At 32.2% G+C, this 14,388-nt stretch overlaps 3 protein-coding genes across 3 annotated transcripts; 1 reads left to right on the top strand and 2 right to left on the bottom strand.

Annotated features, from left to right (window-relative positions):
- Positions 1-513: 513 nt before the first annotated feature.
- Positions 514-1,406, top strand: LOC108340909 (probable calcium-binding protein CML18). The gene has a single exon (XM_017578478.2). It carries the CDS (start codon positions 766-768, stop codon positions 1,255-1,257), a length of 492 nt encoding a protein of 163 aa, XP_017433967.1. The 5' UTR covers positions 514-765; the 3' UTR covers positions 1,258-1,406.
- A 3,010-nt stretch (positions 1,407-4,416) lies between these two features.
- Positions 4,417-7,400, bottom strand: LOC108337413 (dolichol-phosphate mannose synthase subunit 2). Its single transcript, XM_017573937.2, has 3 exons — positions 7,175-7,400; positions 4,765-4,878; positions 4,417-4,677 (listed from the first exon to the last, which is right to left on the bottom strand). Exons 2-3 carry the CDS (start codon positions 4,852-4,854, stop codon positions 4,525-4,527), a joined length of 243 nt encoding a protein of 80 aa, XP_017429426.1. The 5' UTR covers positions 4,855-4,878; positions 7,175-7,400; the 3' UTR covers positions 4,417-4,524.
- A 5,064-nt stretch (positions 7,401-12,464) lies between these two features.
- Positions 12,465-14,388, bottom strand: LOC108333941 (uncharacterized). Its single transcript, XM_017569468.2, has 2 exons — positions 14,157-14,388; positions 12,465-13,172 (listed from the first exon to the last, which is right to left on the bottom strand). Exons 1-2 carry the CDS (start codon positions 14,276-14,278, stop codon positions 12,707-12,709), a joined length of 588 nt encoding a protein of 195 aa, XP_017424957.1. The 5' UTR covers positions 14,279-14,388; the 3' UTR covers positions 12,465-12,706.

The following is a 14,388-nucleotide window of genomic DNA, read 5'->3' as shown; positions in this document are numbered from 1 at the left end:
ACTATTCAAATGCGCCCACTAAGGTCAAAAGAGTGATACACTTATTCCAACACTGACGGACGGCGTCCCAACAAGGATAACGTGGGAACTGCTCACGCATTTCCCGCCATTCTGCCTCCAATTTCGCCATTAAACTTTCTTAAATACCGAACTTCCTCCATTTCCTAACCTAGAAAACTCCCTAAAATTCATAAATTTAAATAGTTTTAGATATTAAAATATACTAAAAATACATTAAACAGACTTTTAAGAATAAAAATACCTAAAATATAACACAAACAATTCTTCAAAATCAAAAGTTCATCCGTATAGAAAAAAAAAGAATTTTCTGCAGTTCCAAAATTAAAATAATGAAAACTTTGAAGAAGTACATGGAAAAATAATGAATTCTCAACCAACCAATGCAATTAATTATTACCCATCATTAATCACAAACCTTTTCTATATAGTTTGACTTTGACATGTAAAATCCACACCAATCATACAAATTCAGCTTCTTCATTTTTTATTTTATTTATAAAAAATTGAACTAACCTCTGAACTGTTCTTCTTTGGAACATTCAAAGCAGATCCGACATTTGGGCAAACTCCTTGGAAAAGGAAGCTCAACCATATTTAATATCTTGGACAAAACACAAACACAAAAACACACACAAGTGGTGTAGATCTAGAATCAAATTAGCACTGCCTTTCTTTTGCTTTCTTTTGCATGCATGTTAGTTGAAGAAATAAATATTTTAATCGGTGAAAAGATCGATTGAAAAGATGAGCAAGAAGCACGTGGTGAAATTGGACGAAGAACAAATCGCGGAGTTGCGAGAGATATTCCGTACCTTCGATCGGAACAACGACGGGAGCCTCACGCAGTTGGAGCTGAGTTCGCTTCTCCGATCGTTAGGTCTGAAGCCAAGTGCAGACCAATTGGAGGTGTTTATCCAGAGAGCGGACACGAACAACAACGGCCTGGTGGAGTTCTCCGAGTTTGTGGCGCTGGTGGCGCCGGAGCTGCTTCCGGCGAAATCGCCCTACACGGAGGAGCAGCTGCGGCAGCTGTTCCGAATGTTCGACCGGGACGGGAACGGCTTCATCACGGCGGCAGAGCTGGCTCACTCCATGGCGAAGCTGGGCCACGCTCTCACGGCGGAGGAGCTGACCGGAATGATCAGAGAGGCTGACACCGACGGCGATGGGATGATCAACTTTCAGGAGTTCTCTCACGCTATTACTTCTGCCGCTTTTGATAATTCCTGGCCTTGACAGTTTTCTTCTAGGTATATTACATTTTAATTTTTCTAGAAAAAAAAAAAAAAGTGTGTCTGTGTTATTCTGTTTTTCCATGAAAAATATATGAAATTTTGGGCCTTTTCCTTTTTCACCTTTTATACCAGTCTTTGCTCTTTGGATTATAAGCAAATTTTGATTCTAACTTGTGACATGTTATTTCTACACTTGCTAAATTTGTTGATTCTTTCCTCATCTCACTCTATGCTACTATACAACGTAGGAAACAAGTTAACACGGTGAACAATACTTACGTAATATGCATTAAAGTAATAATATACTTACACCTTGATTTTGTCTATACTTATTACACCTTTTTTTCTTTCTATCTCTCCCTTCTTATTATATCACAAACCTTGTAAATTTATTACTTTCGTTCCCTCTTTAAGTATATATCATATAAGAATATTTTTGTAAAGACAATAGTGACAAACTTTCCTAAGTTTTTAAGACACTGCAAGCTACGTCAAATTAGCTTGCTTTTCTTGTAGATCAGAAGGCCAAACTATCAGTAAATTTTGTAAAACAAATTTAAAAATGTATCCTGGAAAATTCTTTTAAAATGTAAATGTTAGAAAGGTTTAATTTTTATATGTCAAGTATTGATAGATCGATTACATTTTGAAAATTAATGTTTACATCATCAGTGGTTTAACAAAGAAAAAAGTAATTTCTTTACAAGTAACAAAGCTTCTTCTCAATTTTTTTAATTATGTTGTGCAACACATTGGTTTTTCTAAGGGATCTGTTTCTTTTGTTTATCTTGGTGTACCAATTTTCAAAGATGCTCCAAAGGCCAAACATTTCCAATGATAAGGTAAAACTGCAATTGCAAAATTGAAAAGGTAGATTGTTTAGCATGATGGGAGCATATTAAGTTGGTTAATATATTGTGGTTGAAGATCTTATGATGTATTCTCTTAGGGTGTACTAATGGTCGATACTGCTGTTAAAGCAAATTAAAAGGCAGATTCATAATTTCATTTGAACTAAAGGGTATCATTATGTTGAAATGGATCAAGATGAGGGTCTTGGAGTTACTAATCTAAAAATTGAAAATGAAATTTCATTGATCACTCTTGCTTAGGATTTCTGTATCGAGGTTGTAGGTTGCTTTTATGAGAGGAAGATTTTATAATAAGGGTCGTGTATAACTGAATTAAGAAAAATAATTTATGGACACAAAAAAAGTGCATTAACATTTAACATGTACTTAGAGAAAGAGTAAAAATGATAAGTTTGTAGGTTATATAATGTGATAAAAAAAAAATTATAGAAAGAAAAAATAAGTAAATAATAAATGTAGATAAAATGAAAATGTATGCAGATCATTAGTCAACTAGAAAGGGACGCGGAAGACCAAGTTCAACCCACTCCTAACATTTTCTCTTTAACAACCCAACATTATTCGTTATCAATGCCCAATCAAATATTTTAATTAAATCAACCAATAAAGTTTATTACATAATTTAATTTTAGAAAAAAAATGGTATATAATGCATAATCATCTAATATAAACAAGTTGATCTCCTACAATTATTGACTAGTCCTTTAGCCTCGGATTAATTATTGATTAGTGAGAAAAGAGAAAAAATGATAAAAAAAAAAGTTGTAAATATATACATCTTAAAAATAACAATTTGTAATCTATTGCGTCTTTATATTTTCTTATACTCAAAATATATCAGCTCAATCAATTGTATGCAACAAATTGGTGACGTTTTAAGACTCCATCTAAGCTCCATGGAGAAGAACCTTTCCTTTTTTATTAGTTCCAGTTCAATTATTCATTTTATTAATTGAGTTCTGTTTTCGTTCTCGGTAGTTGGTACTGCGATGAAAACGTTACTTTGCTCACCTTTTAAAAGAAAAAATAATAACAATGACAGAATCAAGGTGTATTTTCCAAAGGTTGGTAATTTAGTAAGAGTTAAACAATTCTCTAGGTTTTCATGCATGTTCATCGTTCAAGAAAAACAACCATATATTCATCGACAAAGATCCCATTTGAGAAACAAAACAATCTCAATCTACATGATGCAAAACATAAGACTTGTCAACCTTTGCCCAAATCATGCTTTATATTTTGGCGGCCTTCTTCCTGTATTTTTAATTTCCTTCATTTTTGTTATTTTCGTTTAAAATAAAGATATATATAAGTTTGTTTTTTGAATATGATATTTATTTTTATTATATTTTGCAGCGGATTTCAAAATCTGATACACACATTAATTAAATTTCAAAATTTGATATACTAATTCATCGAATTTCAAAATCTAATACACTCGATGTTTTTTTAGAATCCAATAGTTACCCTCTAAATCCAGTGCTTTCTTTGACAAATCTCACATCTTACTACAGATTTCTAAATTGTTTCACTTATCAACTAAAAAGTTAACCATCTAAATCATTGGATTTCAAATTCCATTCATTTCTAAATTATTTCCAATTAATAATAAATACAAAATTAAAAAAAAGAAAGAAACTTTCCTCTTTAGGACGTGATACGCTAAGAAGAAGGTTTGTGGAGATGTAAGAAGGAAGAGTTATGTGGAATGCGCGAATTCACAAATTCAAAGTGTTGCTGAGGGAGATAGTGTAAGGGGTGAGTGCAACTAGGTTAAATGTGAAGGCTGAGATAAATAAGGAGAGAGAGTAACAATAATTTTATCCAATCAAAATCAAAACAGGTCATTATTGGAATTTAGGAAAGTTTGGAAGCGCGGGAAGAAAAAGGTGGGTTGCAAGAAAAAAGCCCCTGTATTTTGTCATCCATTGTGATCCATGAAAGTGGTATTTACTCCGGCTTACTTGTTCAACTGGCAATGCTACGATCAGTCACAAGTGAAGTAATAGGTAGTTAAGTGATACACAATTCTCCACACGAATATTATTATTGTACATTTTAGAATTTCTTTTCTCCTATAAAACACAGTTTAATCATCCCTTTATAGTTAAGTATCGCAACACTTTCATAATTGATTGATTTAATTTTTTATCAGTTCGTTCTGTGCTCTAGTTCAGCATTGGTGTCGGGTATCATTTCTCACAATCAGTAATGTATCATACTTTACAACCAGTGTAACAATTTTGTGTCATGCCTTATTGTCTTATTTGCAGACAAACAATACAGTCTAGGTAAAGCTTTTCTTAACTTCAATGAAATGTTCGAAAATACACTAATACCTTCGCTGTCTCTTTCAAAACTCAGAAAAATTGGTGCAACAAAACGGAAAATAAAAATCAAGCCTTCTTTTTTTTGGATTTGAGCATCACGACTCCAACAAATATACTTAAGAAGCAAAGCAGTGCAACGCCAGCAGAAATTGGTATTAGTATGGCATACTCTTGGGGTAAAAAGTACTTGTGAACGAAATGATCATCATCCACAAAAGGCTGAAAAGACCACAGGAGCAACAAATAAAAATTGTAATTAAGCATAAAAGGGGAAAACCATCATTCATTTAAAATACAGTCACTAACCAGGATGATAACCCAAAATGTATAGTAGGTAAATATTGACAAGCTCATAACGGATAACAGAAATCCAACTGCTCTGTCTGCTAATTCCATGTTGCCGTTGATTGCTCTCACTCCCTGTTGACAACAAAAGACACAAATAACTACTCCCATTCAAAGTATTAGATAACAGAAATGCCCATTCAAAGTATTAGCTAACAGAAACGCCCATTCAAAGTACTCCAATAAATCAAGAGTAAATAACCATCAGCAAAATATTGTTAGCGCTATGCACACGTAAGTGTTGCAGTCCTTACAATGACTTGGAAATATTCAAACCTTATATAATCGAATGTTGTGGTATCCTTCTATTGTTTTACAGAACAATTGAAAAGTCTGCTAGTACAAGTTTGATGAAGAAAAGAATTCTTAAATTTGACAAAATTTGATACAACATGCTTTTGGAAAATTTGGAAGTTTCTTCAGAAGTTCAGCTTTAAGACTGATAGAAAAGACAATATTTTCACCCAAAGCATTAGTACTCAAAAGTAAGAGTGGACAAAATTAACTGAAGTACACTGTTAAAACCTGCATAAAACCAAAATATAGTTCGTCTAAACTGAATTGAACCAAAAAATAATTCAGACAAACTGAACTGAACTATTTTTTATTCTATCAAACTGAACTACACTGAATTGTATTGAACTACAGTAAAAACTTAACTATTAACTGCACTAATTTTAACTCATAAGGTTTAAGTTTTCAATCATAAATCAGAACAAAGCAGATCAGCAGACCAGCATGACAAGAGACGTGGATGCAGACAGGTGCACAGATAAAAAGAGGGTGCCTGCAAGCACTTGGTGTACCAGAAAAACACCAGGCATGACAAAAAAAACTGCTAAAGAGCAGTGGTCCAAGGGTTATGGAGTTCTGCAGATAGTGGCTCCAATAGTAACAAAAAAAAAGCCACTATTGGACGGACCAATTGATTTGAAATTAACAGAGTAGTTCTGCAACAGTTGTGGAAACGTATAAAACTGTAATGATTTTTGTTCATCTTGGATACAATCAGAAGTTTTTGATTCAATAGGATTACTCTACAGAATGAATTGACAACTATTACCTTCAAACAATGCATACTTTGCACCTATACATGACTAAATAAACCAAAACTGCTTATCCTTCGTAAATCACAATAAAAACATGATTTATTGAAAATAATGTAATGTCCAAAAACAACTTTTATCTTGGGCATGGTAAAAATATCAACTTGTTGAAATTAAGTTATTGGTATATTAGCTCTAACAATACTACCTCCAACTTTATACATAAGAAAGAGAAAAACATAATTCATCCAGACCAATAGCTAAATTAGTTAATTTCAATTAATAATGGCATAAAATTAAACTGTACTCCAAGAATCCCAATAGAGTTAAATGATTTAAGTGACACTAAATGGCCTTTTTCTATCTCAAAGAATAATACTTTCAACAAGCCTGACTTGTAATTAGAAGGAGTGAGTGGGGGAGTGACAGAGGAAGGGTGTATGGCATAGTAAAGGGGATGAGCATAATTTTTTTCAAAAAGCAATAAGAATAATTTAAAGTGGGAATAAATTTGAAGGATAATTAAGAAAAACACTAGCAAAAATGCCAAATGAAGGACTATTTATTAAATAAGGGAGCAAGAATATTTTGCCTAATAATTTTACTGCAAATTTCACATGCGGCAGCTGCAGCTGCAGTAGACAGCTGCATTAGAAGTGCAATGAAAAATGCAAATTCAGTTTCTGATCCAATGCAAGCCTAGTTTTAAAACACTGATTTCATGTTACTTAGAACTAAGTATCATTTCTGCCTTGTTGTTTCCACAAAGTTCTCTAAAAAAATGTAAAACAATTGGACTGTTTTTCTCCAATAATAAACTAATCCAAACTCGAACTGTGCCAATAATAAACTAATCTAAAACACACGTATGTGAGAATCAAAAACGTAAACAGACCCAAGCCTAACGTTAAACACCACTGTGTCAATATAATCTTGAGTATTTTCCAGTCTCTAAAATAGGGAATGGGTTGAAATATAAGACAGTCATAAAATTTATAAAAATAAACCAAAAACATTGTGATTTCAGAAAACTATTAAATCATAGAATCTTTATTCAAAATAAATAAAAACAATAATCTCTTTCGTTTCTCTCCAAAACCTAGTTCCTAAAGACACCCAATTCTCCACGCCCTGATATGTATCCTCCAAACCTAAATACTGTTGAACCCATTTTAAATTTGAGAAAAAGTAATCAAATTGACATTATAAACAAAGCACGCACTGATTTAACCACAACGAACGTTAACAAAATAATCGATTGAGATGTGTCTCTAATAATGTGATGAAATTAGGAATTGAGGGAGAGATATAAAAGAGGTGCTCACTGTGTGTACAAAGCGCAATAGCGAAACTTCTATGCAACGCGTCGTTGATGTCAAACTGTAAGTGATAGCCTGAGAACACCAGAGATGTAAGCTGGAGCAAATTTACCTTTAAATTGCACCTCCATATATTTCAGAACCCAGGGTAATGAAATTACTTATTTATTCTTATTTTCTTCAGATACCACTGTGCCGCCCTGCTGATTAAGGCTATGTGCTTTCCGAACTACATTCATTTTTGCTATGTCTATGTTTGTTAGAAAATATATTCTGAAGTATATAATTTGGAAAATTTTATTTTAAAACATATAGATAAAATATATAATTTAGAATATATAATTTAGAATATAAAATTTAAAATTTGAAATATAAAAGTTATATTTTAAGATATATAATATAAAATACAAAATAAAAAATATATTCTAAAATATATAATTCATAATACATAATATATATTCTAAAATGCATAATCTAAAATATAATTTTCATAATTTTGGAATATAAATTTTATACTTTTTGGAATGAATTTTTTTATTTTATATTCTAAAATATATATTTTGAAATATAAATGTATATTTCATTATATATTTTAGAATATTTGCATATTAAACCATCTAATATTAAAATAAAAATCCTAAAAAGTAAATTTTTAAGTTAATGGAGGTGAGATTATGAAGGTATGGTACGAAACTGTCTTAAATTGCAATGAGTTGAAAGATAAGGTTTTTGTTTTCTGCATCTCTAATTTTTGAAATGATCATTCTTTTTCATGAGCTTTATTTCTATGGTCTAATTTTTGACAAGCTTTGTTAGTGGTTTAAAGTTGGCTAATATTTGATGGGTCAAGAATTGAACCTTTTAGAACAAACAATCAATTTGTATTCATAAAAAAATAAATCATCTGATTGGATATTCGTGAATGTTTTTACAAAACTAAATATATATTGTGAAGATTTCAAAAGTATTTTGAACATTTCAAGTTCAAAGATACTCGTCCTCATTAGACTAGGAATTATGCCTTCAAAAGATACTTCAACTCTAAGTCAACCAAATGTGTCAACTAGTAATATATATATGATAATTAATGAACGTCATTAACATAACTAGTTGAATGTACTATTTATACTATTGTTTATGGACCATTCCTTGAATGGGTCTGGGCCACATGTCCAATTATCATTTAATCTCGAATTAACATGGTTGATTGTGGATAATACACTTAGTGTAATGTCATTCTAGTCAAACAAGTAAGAATCGGATACTAAAATTCCTAAATTCACAACATATGAAAAGATAATCGATTAACATTCCAAATAATCAATTATTTCAGAGAATAATTTCGTTATGGGCAAAAACACAAGATACAAAATCAACATGTGTCACCCTTAAACCACGTGAAAACATACTTAACATGTCGTACATGCATTCAAATCTCATATATCCTTGTAAATAGACCTAAATACATACTTTACATCCCTTGAATCATCCAAAATTCATCATTATGCATATTCCAATCCCAACAAATCCAACATATTGCATATGATCATCATACCACTCTTTACAACATATATTTGCATGATTAAACCCCAAACAACATACATTTATCCCCTCTTATCATCATTACATGTTATCATGGGAAACCCAACAACAATAGTTCATTATGTCATAAGAAAACCCAACAACCCTTATGATATTCACGACACCATATTGTAGAACACATTTTCATACATACACATACATCAAAACAAGCATTACTTTTCAAGATAATAAAAAACATACAACATACAACAAAAAAGGTAAGTTTCCTCACACCTTGCCCAATATTAAAGCTTTATCTACACCCCAGAGATCATAGCAACTTTAATCCCTTTCTTCTCCTTTCAATCCACACAGGTTTCTCCCTCTCCCACGTGCAGTCTCCATTCTCCAAGAAACATCTCTCTCTCTCTTTCTCTTTCTCTTCTCTCTCACTTTCACTCTCATTCTCACTCTCACATGAAACTTTCTCTCTTTTATTCTCCTTTTCACATTAAATTTAGGGTTTCTAAAAGGGCAGACCCTCTCTCCTATCTCTCTCATGTTAACATGCACCCTTTCACATTAACTTTGCACCAAATTAATAAGGGTAAAAACATCATTTTTTCCCTAAGCAAAATAATAAACAAAAACTAAGGTTTTCCCTTAACTTTCTCCCCCTAGTAATTGAACCTATCTCCATTCAATCCTAAACAACACATCACATTGATAATAACACACACCACAAATTAACAACATACCAAACATGTGTTGCACTTTATTAAGATCAAATAAATATCATAGCAATTATATTCGAAGAAAGAGGTAAACACGAAAACACCTATTGCCAAACAAAAACATTGAAGTCTCAAGACCCCCTTATTCTAATTACTATATTTTTCTCATGTCTTACATTTTGTCTCGGTCTAAGTATATTGCTAACATGTTTAAACATGTTTGACTTACTAACAACAAGATTGTTGATACTCCCTTGAGACAAGTGCACAATATTCCCCATCGAATTGTGTTCCTTTGATTGATTGTACTTTATATCGAACTATTGTTGGGAGTCTGGTTTATCTTATTATGACCCATCCAAACTTTGCACTGTTATTCATGTTGTTAGTCAATTTGTTTAACCTTAACAACATTTCATTGGATTGTTGTTCTTCATATCCTCATGTATCTTCAGGGCATTCAGTTTCAATTTCTTTTACTTCCCTCTATGTCGTCTTTAGACTTGTGTGCTTATTGTGATGCGGATTGGAATGGTGATCCTAATGATCGAAAATCCTTTATTGGGTGATGTACTTTTCTTGATGATTCACTTATATCATGGAAGAGTAAGAAACAAGATGTCACATCTCGATCATCCATAGAAGCTGAGTATTGCAATGGCTTTGACTACCTGTAAGATTATTTGGCTACATTGATTACTTGCAAATATGGTTGTCTATTTGAAAGATCATACACCTCTTTGTTGTGACAAAAGAAGTACTATTCATATTGCTAACAACCATATTTTCCATAAGCGAATCAAGCCTACTAAAAATTGTCATTTTACTTGTCACGATCTTCAGTTTGGTACTATATCTTTATCGTTTGTTCCATCGATTTTACAAATTGTAAATATGTTTACCAAGCCATATTTCGTTTTACACTTTTGTTTTTTATTTGATAATGTATTTAGCACTAACATTGTGAGTAGAGCTGTCAAAATGGGTCACAACCCACGGACCAACCCAGCCCACCACGGGTTCGAACCGGGTTGGGTTTGAAAAAATTGTATTTTTTTTATGCAGCTCAGATTTAAACCCGGCTCATGCGAGTTGAATCCGTGGTCGGCCCACCAACCCACCTACCTAATTTTATTTTATTAAAATTTAATTTTAATTTTATAAAAAAATATTTATTATTTTTTTTGCATGAAAAAATTATTTAAGTTCTTTATTTTCAAAATTAATTAAATACCCATGTTCGGAGTGAAATTTGGGAGTGAGATTTGTTTAGATTTGAATTATAGAAAATTTTGTAATTCTTTTTTATTTAAAAAAATTGTAATTAAGTAAATCAATTAGTCAGCCCGTTTAAACTAAGTGACCAACCCGTGATAAGTTGGGCCGGGTGGCCCATTTTGATCGCTCTAATTGTGAGCTTGAGGGAGGATGTTAACATAAGCTCATGTTTTAGGCCCATCTCCTTGTAGCTTCTAGGATTACCTTTGTGTGTATTTATAACACTTTTGCTTCATCTCTCAAGTCACTCAATATACAATTTTTTTTATATTTTTTTTGATTTCTACACAAACATTGAGTTATGATTTCTTGACAGGGCATTCTAGAACAAAGAGATTAGTGTTCTAGATTATCTTATTTGAAATATTTTGGATCAAGATATCTGGAACATGTATATCATTAATATTTTGTGGCCATTTGAATTGTTTTTTGTGTTAAACATCCAACAATATACAATCATTTAATTTCTTTCCTAATTCATTGTCCTTCAATCCATCTGTATGTGAAAGTGAGAGATACATTTCTCTAACAAGGCTAATAGAGAATTCACCTAGTGATGGAGATGAATTTATTAAAGGGTACATTCATTGATTAATAGAGACAACAAATTATATTTTTCTCCTGCAGTGAACTTGGTGCGAGAATTAGTTTTAATCAGTAAAAAGAATTGCACATTTTAATTCATTTTTGTTTTGAATTTCTTTACAAAAAAAGTTACAATTTAATATATTTTTTTAACTACATTGCTCTATCAAAGTCTCGTTCGGCATAGCTTATAAAAAGAAAAAAAAAAAACTTTTCTTTGGATATACAATTATTCTGCTAGAACATTATTCTTATAATTTTTGTCAAATCATGATATGATTTAATTTATATTTCAGTTTTGTGGGATAACTTTTTCTGTTCAGTTAAATATTTGAAGTTATTTTTCATGTAAACGCTTTCTTCTAACTTTTTCTTACACAATAAAAAAAATTAAGTTATTTTCTGTACTACCGTTGTCCTTACTATGCTTCGTCACCCAACTTCATGCTAATTTAAAGAATATTTTTATGTTTTTTTTCTTATCAATGCGAGTTCATGGCGTAAATTATTAACAATAGCAAAATTTCAAATTTTGGATGGTGGTTTAATAATAAAGTGTTGCAAAGGAAAATATTTACTAGTTCGAGACGCGGTCATTTGAGAAATCTTCATTAAGTTGGGAGACAACAAAGATAGTAATAACAAAAAACATAACAAAGGAATAAATTGAATTGAAAAAGGTAAAAAGAAACTGACATTTAAAAATTAACTTAGATTCCAAATTAAATAAAAAAAATTAAAGGACAAAGTTGAAACCCAACTTAAAACAAGTTTGCTTACTATTTATATATGTTCTTGAGCTTTTATAACTTCTATGTCGTCTCGATTGTTTAGAGCCTTAAAAAGCAAAACCTAGGTGCAAAAGGATAGACATAGTTGATGATAAAGTTCTTTATAATGAAAATCGTAACTAGAAGTACTACATTATCCTAAAAATAAGTCAGAGTGAGAGAAGGACAATACATCCTAGTTTATAAAAAAAAAATTACTTCGCAATGCAAATACTTTGCCCACTGCAATAATCCCACATTAGGTCGTGGCACCACATTCCTTGAAATGCAAATGCCTAATGTCATGCATACAACTCAAAAATAATTCGGAGTTATCTATACCTCATTTCGCACGTAATTGTTCCTAACTCCTTCAGTAAAATGGGTTTGAGTTTATATTTCATGATATACCTCAAGATCTCTCCTGAATATTCTAATTTAAATCATTCTTGTTTATTTCATTTCCTAGGTACCTGCTAGAAAGGAAGATCAATCCCACAAAGTTCATACTCCAAAAGGAAGATCAACAAACTATGTACAAAGATTATTGAAAAAACAAAAAAAAAAGTTTGGGACAGAAAATAAAAGCAGCTTCCATCAGCACTGATTTCCAGCATTTACCAACTTTTCCCCTACAAGAATATATAATGTTAGCTTCGCAACATCCATTGCATTATGTCCTTCCTAATAACATCACCTGGCCAATTTACTCTGTAGTTTGGCCTAAAAGCATGAGAAGCGTTGATAGTGAGGTGCCTGCAATGGGTGGAAGTCCCAGCAAGACTTTGAGGCCGCATCATCGTTACAATGGAGGGGAAAGGCTTTGACCATATGCTTTGTTTTTGGAACCAGGTGTTTTGTATACCTGATTTCCTCTTGAATAATTGATAGTAACTAGAAGTTTTGCTGTTGGAAAAACTTGATACAAGCTTTGTCATTCTTAAACTTGGGCGAGGAGCACCATTGGAGGGTGATCCACCCTGAGTTTGAGCCTGTGGTTTCATTCTATTTAGCCTCTGCAAAATGTAGTTTCCCATATTCCTACCAAATGTAATGTCTCTTTCTTGAATGGTCCGATTAACTTTGAGTGCTACATTAAATACAGATCGTGTTCGTCTGTGAAGTAACAAATAAGTAAAGAAATTGTATTATTACCAATAGCTACTAACATTAATAATCATTTTGATGTGTTCATGGCAAAGCATAGGGAAACAGGGAAAAAGGGAAATATCACGCAATGATTACATCTCAAATCTGACTGCTTATGCTTTGAATACTTAGCAGCAAGAAAATTCGCCTGCTACCAAGAGACTAACTAATATATTCTTTTGAACACTCTAAATTTTCTGTCCTCTGGAAATAGAAGGCAACGACAACTAAACTTGATCCTCCTAGGCGAGGCAAGCTAGAATGATTGGATACAATACTTATTAAAAAACATTAAATCCCTTCTTGGTGTTCCTCCCATGATTTCCCTGAAAATGTAATCCATTCAGAGCAGATTCCATATCTCCAAACGACACCAAGTTTTAAACATTTTAAAACACGCAAATGCCTTTCACTAACAGCACCGGCAACTTGTCACTTCTAGAAGGACATAACATTTCCTTACGCAGAAAATTGACTTCATGGGCAAGAAATTAAAAACAAAAAATTGGGGGGAAATGGATATTCTTATAACTAAAAGCACGTTTGAATACAAAACTAAAAGAGCTTTAGAAAATAAGTTTTATGTATATAGCGACAAAGTTCTCAATAACCCGTTTTCCCTGTATCCAGACAGGTCTAAAGTCGATTCAGACGTCCAGCATCACAAATTCACATGAAAGGAATAAAAAAAAAAAAACAAAGACACGAACTTTCTCGTTCAAAGGATAGGCAATGAAAAATTTCCTGCTCTGAGATATAAAATCATAACATTCTAAATCCAATACTTAATAAGACAGTCCTAACATGCATAATAAAACTAAAGCAACATTATTGACACTATTTGTAATCTAAATCGCCCATTTCGTACATTTCTTTACTTCTTTTTCAGGAACACGAATCCACACCGCATTAGCATGAAATGATGCAGATCAAAGAAGAGAAAAAAAATACCGGTGAACAAATTGACGGATCTTAGGTGCTAGGATCCTACGCTGAATCCTGAGAGCCAGCTTGTAGGTTCGCTTGATGCCCAAAAAATAGGCAGTGGCAAGGGTAATCTCCCATAACACCATTTTCTTTCTCACCCAGATTCCTAAGTGGCTGTGTTTCTAGGGTTTATTAATTTTCTCCACCAACATTTGATTTAATGCATAGTTCTCAAAATTTGCACGATTTGCTTGTT

This window comes from Vigna angularis, chromosome 1 (assembly GCF_016808095.1).
Source record: "Vigna angularis cultivar LongXiaoDou No.4 chromosome 1, ASM1680809v1, whole genome shotgun sequence".
Classification (NCBI taxonomy): Eukaryota; Viridiplantae; Streptophyta; class Magnoliopsida; order Fabales; family Fabaceae; genus Vigna; species Vigna angularis.
Note: the sequence above shows the minus strand (reverse complement) of the source record. Positions and strands in the feature narration are given on the sequence as shown.